General features: G+C 33.4%; 1 protein-coding gene across 1 annotated transcript; it reads right to left on the bottom strand.

Moving 5' to 3' along the window:
• Nucleotides 1-902: 902 nt before the first annotated feature.
• LOC133318600 (uncharacterized) lies at nucleotides 903-2,632 on the bottom strand. The gene is made up of 2 exons (XM_061520616.1): nucleotides 2,274-2,632; nucleotides 903-2,132 (listed from the first exon to the last, which is right to left on the bottom strand). The coding sequence occupies exon 2, from the start codon at nucleotides 2,070-2,072 to the stop codon at nucleotides 1,179-1,181; it is 894 nt and encodes a 297-aa protein (XP_061376600.1). The 5' UTR covers nucleotides 2,073-2,132; nucleotides 2,274-2,632; the 3' UTR covers nucleotides 903-1,178.
• Nucleotides 2,633-8,385: the final 5,753 nt, after the last annotated feature.

Raw genomic sequence — 8,385 nt, 5'->3', positions numbered from 1 at the left:
CCATGTGGTCCTAGGAAAAGCTGTTATGATAGACAATCAACGTCATTATAACGTCAACGAAGGGCTAAAAAAAACTTAAGAACGATATCAAAAGCTCAATTAATGATAATTATAGTAAGAAAATACAAAATTAGTAACAGTAAGTCAGTAACATAAGCTAATGTCTCTGCTGTAAGTCCATTTTAACACATTTTACCTTACAAGTTTTTTCTAACGGCTGTGACAGTGGAGCAACAACCCCACAAAGACTACGTAACCCATTGTTCAGTTAAATGACTAAAATTACTTATGAACCCAAAGAAAGTAATTTTGAAGATCATGCCCAATTTGGTAGAACAAACTAAAGTTGAATGACTACATCAACCAAATCTAAATGAGGCTAGTGTAATTTTCAGCAAACCATTTTAGTTCTCTACCATTAGCTAACACAACCAACCATTTTTTCAAAGCATGAAATAAACTTCCAACAAACTCGGCCAAAAAATTATTAAAGCTTCAGCATCGAAAATATCTGATTGTGACTCTCCAACAATTCACCCATCCACGCCATCATTTTAATTCATAATCTCCACGAAGTTTAATTGTACCGAAAAAAAATATCACTATCTACTTTTTTTTTCAATCTATCATTCATCTCCATCAGCTTTCTACTTATTTTACTTGAATCCAACCTCACATGGAGGGAAGAAACTCCAAACCCCAAAAGATAATTAAGACAACGACATCTTCAAGCTTAAAATTCAAATGCCAAAACAGAGAAACATAAAATATATTGAAAATTTTGCTGCTGTAGCAAAATACAGAGAAACACAACACCGATGAGTTTCATTGACATGTGAAATTTAAGCAGAAAAGGCAAGTACCGATTTAGACAACCAAATTCTAAGATACATTAACGTTCTACAATTTCATTGCTATCTATAAAATCATCAACATATTATACAATAGTCATTGCTATCTATAAAATCATCATATTATTATTACATCCATTTTTCCTTCTTCTTTTTTTCCTTTTAACATAAATAACATAACTCCATCTGGTTCGACTTCGCCTCCCCAGTCATTTCTTTACCATCAGATATTCATATGTCAAAGTAAAAAAACACACTTTCATTTTGACAAAATATTTCTCAGTATATATATATATTATATATTTTTTAAGTATGAGAATTTCCACGTCAGCATAATCTCCAATCCAAGCGAACCTCAGCGGGGCCATGCACGTGCTGACTAGGTTTTCTGAATGATACGATGTGGCTGCTGACCATGAAGGCGGTTACACGCTCAGAGACTCTAACATCTTCCATCTTCAGTTCCTGCAACCTCAGCACGTACTCCGGCACGTGCAGAAGGTCCCACACTACACCAACCGCACCTGGCTTCATCACCCTCACCAGCTCCGCCACCGCCCTCATCCTCTCCGCCGCAGCCTCCGCCGTGCGCGGACCGTACTCCCTCCCCACCGTGTGCACGTACACGCCGGACACCACCACGTCGAAGTAGTTATCCGGGAACGGAAGCCGACGCGCGTCGCCCTCACGGCACGTGACGTACTCGCCGACGCCCTCCATCTTCGCCGTCCGGAGCGTCGACAGCGTGGTCCGCTTGTTCCGGTCAAGGCCGACGACCCTGCCGGAGCTACCCTCCTTCTTCAGCTGAGTCGCGACGGCGTTGAGGAGGATTCCGCGGCCGCAGCACCCGAGGTCTAAGGCGAGCTTCACGGAGGACCAGTCGTGCACGGCGGAGACGATGCGCTGCGCCATGTCGTAGTGGAGGGGGACGGCGGAGTAGAAGAAGTTCGCGGCGGCGAAGAAGAGGCAGAAAGCGGAGAGTGCAGTGACAGAACCCGTAAACCCGGCGGCGAAGCGGGCGGAGCCCGCCGGCACGGCGGCGACGGAGAGAAGCCGCTCGAAGAAGACGCAAATTGGACCGAAGTAAAGAAGGTAGAGAACGGATAACACAGAGAAGAGAATGGCTTGACACAAGAGAAAAATTAGGGTTTGCCATTGATCCATTCCGTAGATCGCGTACATCTGAGACCAATCCCTGTTATTGCTCGTTGATTTTCCCATTTGAAGATTTTTCTCTTAGATTCACTGATTCAGTGAGTAGCTGAATGGAATCTCAAGTTTCTGCAATTCAGAGTGAGGCATATAAGAAACCATAGTTTTCTTAAATTTTCTCGGTACCCAAACAAGAAAAAGCAAGAGTGAGCAATTGGGTAATCAAGTTGAAGAATAAAAATTTGGTCTTGGAATGTGTCATTTACTTACTGGTGAGAATTGGAAGCTTGGGAATCAGATCCAATTTTCGTGTTGATGATATGAAAACAAACTAGTGAAACAGTGATAGTCACCACGGTCCTATCATCATCTTCTTCTTCTTCTTCGTGTTGATGATTCTGATACAGTTACACTTGTCAGGAGTGAACGCGCTTTGATTCGTCGTTTAGCGTTTTTTTTTCCAATGTCAGAAACAAAAACCCACTAACAAAACGCAAAAAAGCGTTCAAGTTTGGGAAAGGGAAGAGTGAAACGGCAACATTGTCCAGCGTTTTACTCTCTCTCTCTCTCTAATGACGAGATTGCACGGATTTCAAGAGAAAGCAGAGAAAGAGGGAATGAAATGAAATACCAATGGGACTCGTTGGTGGTAATGAGTCAAGAATACGTTATATAATGTGTACGGCGGTGGAGAGAGAAAGAAAGAGAGAGAGAGACCCTTTGAAAGTTTGAAGTTTGAAAGATTTCTTAACTGTTCACCGGCTTAATGGGTTGCTACTTGCTAGTGACTTTTTTCTATCAAGTGAGTTTGGTTAGTGTGAAAAGGATTTCAATTGCGGGGAGGAAACTGTGTTTTGTGTTTTAGGTCCTTGTAAACGTTGGTGGTGTGCAACATCACGTTCCAAGCTTGGTAACTGTAATTAATACGAATAATTCTCATGCTCTCATATATGGACTTTTTCTTTTGTGTGTGTGGGGAAAGAAAAAGGAGAAAAAAAAAAAAAAACTACTTAACTTTTTTTTCGAGACATGACATTAATTGGGTGGTAAATTCAATATATATTTACTTTTGGTGCTTAATTTCAGATATTACCTACCATTGTTTGTGGGGGTGCTTAACTGGAGGATAATTAATTTCCTATATAAAAAAATATTGGCACGTGTCCATGACTCAGGTCCTTGCAAAAAGTAATTATCAGTCTGTGGATTGTTTTGCATATAAATGGTGCTAGGTATGACTTTATGATGCAAATGCAAATTTATCTTAGAAATAAGACTTTCAGAGCATGGATTTGTCTTCCTATGAGCTAGCCTTCCTTTTTTTTTTTTTTTTTTTTCTCCACTCCTAAAACAAAATATACACACATTTGATAACAGCCTTGAGTTATGCAATAAATTGTGTCCTTTCTTGTTCCTGAGAAATTTTTTACTCACTTAAGCGTTGAATGAGAATCTTACCTTTCTTCAGACAACTCATTGAACTATAAAAAGAAAAAAATTAACACATTATTCTTACCGTTTTAATGACGCAATCACTTTAGGAAGGTCCTTTTAATTGTTGTACAGTATATGAATTGACCATTTTTTTTCCATGTATATAATAATAACTTAGAAACACAAAATTGACCGCCAATAAATTACTGCAGATTTCTTTTCAAATTGAAAAAATTAGGGATTATATTTCTCATGTGATAATTTTATTTCATCCAACACACAAAAAAATGAATAAAATTTATTTAGGAGAAAAGAGAGAAAAAAAGAAAAAAAAAATTAGAACCCATTCATTTTTAGTGTATGCGTAAAATAATTTTGTCTCATGCAAAATGAAAAATATATTTCTATAAGATTTTAGAATCATTAAGCATATTACTTTCATATAAAGTAATTTCGCATTTTTTTTGGGGGTACGTTGTATTTTATATTCTAATAATTACTTGATGTTTAATATAATATAACTACTTTTTGTGCTTTAACTAGACTGGAGTGACTTGCAGTGAAGTATTGGTGCAGGGTGCTTCGAACTAACCACTTGATTCTCTTGTCCATTAATTCCCAAACTGTGTTATTTATTCAAATAGAATCTTCACAAAGTCTCACATATGCTTAGATGGGAAACTATCAACTGGGGAAGCTTCAGATGGGGTTATTAGACAAAGTTATCACATGGCTCAACTAATTAAGTTGTATGACAACTTATAATTTGTGATATAAAAAATTTCTTTTAATTTTCTAGCAAAATTATAATGTCTTTTATTTATTTATCATGGTAATAGCTCGCCAACTTTCATGAGATACTGTTATTTGCTTCAGATACAGAGTAAGTAATAAACACGTAACCCACTTTATAGATTTTTCTATCACTTAAATGATCTAAGCGACAAAGATGCCTTATGGTGTCCTTTCTTTAGATTCACAGTTCATAGTTCATACTTTTCCTTTTTCTTATTCTCTCTCTGTCTCTTTTTAGTAAGAATATTCTGATTTAAGTCGTTTAGCTAGGTAGAAACATGAGAAACATACAATAAGAATTTGGAAAGTAAATACTACCAAGGGGCGGAATTTTCGTACAATAGAAATAAGACAATTTTGAGTTTAGTACTGGCACTAGAGCCGGTAAAATGGATTCGGCTTGACGGGTCAACCCGCTCCATCAACTAAACGGAGCGGGACGAATTAAGTTTTTCAACCTATCTCAAAAGTGGCATGAGATAGACTCATTTTTTGACGGGTTGATGGTGGTATAGGCGGGCCGAGATGGATCAGTATAAAATAATCTCGGGCTGGCGGACTAACTCAATTTTTGGCGGGTTGATGGCGGAAAAGGGTAGGGTGAGCTGCTCACTTTGCCACCTCTGACTCATAGGATAAGACATAAGAGAATGTCTTACACTTTCTTTAGTATATTTAACCTATGATGCACGGACACTGACACGGGACACGACACGTTAATTCTAAAAAATGGCATATTTCGACACGTTGATACACGTTTTGATATTAAATAATATTTTTAATATATAATATAATTTATATTTAATAGAAATAACAGTCCATAATAAGTCATATAACCAATCAAATATTCAAACTTTATAACATAAATATAAACAAAAATAATTTTTCCTACCTTGTTAATTTTTCATGTCAAATTTCATAACAGAAAAAATTTGATTTATAAATAATTTTTTTTATTTTTAGTTAATAAAATAAAATTAAGACTAAAAAAAAAACGTGTCCAAGCATTGAACACGTGTCGGAAAAAGTTGACTGTGTGTCAAAAAAATATGTCAAAATATGTCGGAGAGTTGACCACATGTCCCAAAATATTGACCGCCTGTCGGAGCGTGTCCGTATCAAACACTTGTCCGACACGCATATTTTCAAATAATCAACGAGTCCGTAATTCAGAGTATTTAACACACACAAAAATATAAGTAGCAAAGAGAAAGAAAAAAAATCCAATCCTTAATCATTTAAAAATTCCCAACCTTGACAATGCATAAGTCTTTTTTTTTCCCAAAAAAAAAAGGGTTGTAAATCTTATGACAGATAAACAAGGATTTTGTACAATATAATATTATTCATTTTTTAAAAAAAATACTCAAGTCAAAACTCAAATCCTGATTTTAGACTTTTATTTTCTTTAATTTTCATTTTTGTCGGGTGAAAAATTGTTTTGACTCAAGTTGCATCGTGAAGACAAAATTAACACAACACTCTCCCAACCAATCAATTCATTTTTTAAAACTAATGCACCTCGAATTTATAGAAAAAATAACTATTATTCATGTAATTATTATAGAGAAAATATTTAACATGTATAAAATACTAAATTATATGATGATTAAAAAATTTGATGTAGATTTTTTATTTGAGTTATTAAAATTAATTTGTAATGGTTTATTCATTTTTTATTAACTATTTTAAAATAATTTAAAATTTTCTTAATTTTTATCTGTTAAATTACACTTAATAAAGCATTAATACAACCAAATGATCCTAGCTCAGCCTCACCCCGAATCGCGAAGCGATAATCAGATTGAAATGTTTCTATAAAAAAAGCACTAATACATTAAAAAAAATATTAGTTAAGGTTTATTTATAAAAATGTAATCATAAGAAAAACTTTTATTTTAAATATATCTGTGTGGAGTATAAATAGAGGATGTCAATTGCCTTATTTAAATCGAATAGTGTTCTTCAAAGTTCAAATACGATTAATCTAATTAAAAAGATGCCTTTCTAAATTGAATTGTATTGCCTAGAATTTGAGTCTGTTTTAGTCGTAACTACCAGTAATACTATAAAATGAAGAACTGACAACCATGTCAACATGACTGGGTTCTTTTCTTTCGCCATACTCTGCGTGGAGGAGAACGGGTATGACACTAATTTTGCACAGCTTAGAACCACTTAATAAAAATTAAGAAAAACTCTTCATATTCATAGATAGGTCCATTGGGATTATCTTCGTCCAGGTTCAAAAATTAATGAATTTGTATCCAAAAGTTGTTGGTCTAGTGGTAATCCAGCTAGATTGATTTAACTTGTCCAAAGAATGGTGAGTTTTTCTAAAAATTACAATCCTGGAGATAGTGGAGAGGCACAAACATAAAATCAGATTAGTAGGGTGAGTAGGTTCATTAAAATTTCAAACACTACTGTTTCTAAAACTCGTCGTATTTTAGTTATTTAATTTATGCTGTAGTGTGTTATGCAACCGTGAACTTCCAATTTTAACGTGGTAAATGTTTGATTTTTGCTTTTCTATGTTTAAATTAGAGAAAAGTCAAAAGGCTTAGCATAAAAGAAAATTAGGATTTTTAATCTTTTATAAAAAATTAGTATTTGGAGTCAAAGATAATAATAAATGCTCACAGTGCCTGTCACCATTTTGAAAATAGTTTAGAAGACATGCATATCCTAAAGTAACTTTCTTGGTTATATATAAAAAAAAAAAAACTTTTCTTATGTGAATATAAAGGAAAAAATCACTTTTATGCAACGTAAGAATAATTTTATTTTCAATGGACCAATTAAAAATCATGAAACTCTTTTTTATTTTTATTTTTAAATAGTGGGCCCTATCACATATATGTCTATAACATGAAAAATCTTCTCTCATACAACATGAGATTAGATGAACCCAAATATAAATAATTTAATAATATAAATTAAGGGTTTTGTATATCTGCAGTTGCTGCAAAGTTTTCTGTTCTGCAGCTGAGACAAAGACATGGTGGGACCCATCAATTTTTTCTTAAAAAAAAATTGAAAATTTGGATGTATATGTGACATGAGAGGAACATTTCTCTAGTAACTGTAACACCAGAAGTGTTTTTACCCATAAATTAATGAGAAAATATAATTTTATGTTGTAGGAAATTATTTTTCTTTCTTACACATACATCAATTTTTGTGTTATTAATTTATTTTATTTTTTTATTTTTCTATAGTGGGTGGATCTCACACATAATTATTTCTATAACATAAGAAAGTTCCTCTCATATTACATAAGATTAATAAAGTCCTAAATTGATTCCCTTAAAGTAACTTCCACCGTTGTTGCTTAATTAAAGAATGTTAACATGTTGTTGGGTCTTAATTATATAGGAGAATTAATTTCATTTTAAAATATTAGCACGTGTCTGTGACTCGCGTGAGTCACGTCCATGCAAAAAGGAATTATCAGTCTGTGGATTGTTTTTGTTTTGTTTTGCAAATAAATGGAGCTATGTATGACTTTCGGATCCAAATGCAAATTGACCTCATAAATAAGACTTTCATAGCACGGATTTGTCTTCCTATCCTACCAGCTAGCCTTCCTCTTTTTTTCCTCCACTTCTAAAATAATATATATACACTAATTTTTTCTCAAGACAAACTCACTTGATGAAACTGTGAGTTATGCAATTAAGGGGTGAATCTTTTTTCACCAAAAAGAAAAAAGGGTAAGTCTTTCATTGAAATGCACCTGATCATGTAAAATTACATTCATGTGAGAAGAAAACCATCAAAACCATAAGCTGCAAGCAGGATTGAGTCTTGACTTGTTGGATTGCCGGCCTAATCCAGCATAAGTGCCTAATGGTTGCCTATATTGACATAAGAGATATAAATAATACAGACAAAACATTATGTTATTCATTTTAAAATAATAATCATTAAAAAATTTATAAAAAAAATAAGAAAGTCTTTAAATAATTTTAATTGTAGAAAAATATAAGTTTAGTTGACTTATATTATTCTTTCGCTACATTAATATTATTTTATTTATTAAAAATGCTAAAATATAAAAATTAAATTAAAAAAATCTATGTCTTCAAAAAAAATGATAATTTAAAATATAATAAAATTTTAAAATAATTATTATTTTAAATAAAAAGTG

This window comes from Gastrolobium bilobum, unplaced genomic scaffold, assembly GCF_033153095.1.
Source record: "Gastrolobium bilobum isolate Gb01-03AN ecotype WA unplaced genomic scaffold, APGP_CSIRO_Gbil_v1 utg18939, whole genome shotgun sequence".
NCBI classification, from domain to species: Eukaryota; Viridiplantae; Streptophyta; class Magnoliopsida; order Fabales; family Fabaceae; genus Gastrolobium; species Gastrolobium bilobum.
Note: the sequence above shows the minus strand (reverse complement) of the source record. Positions and strands in the feature narration are given on the sequence as shown.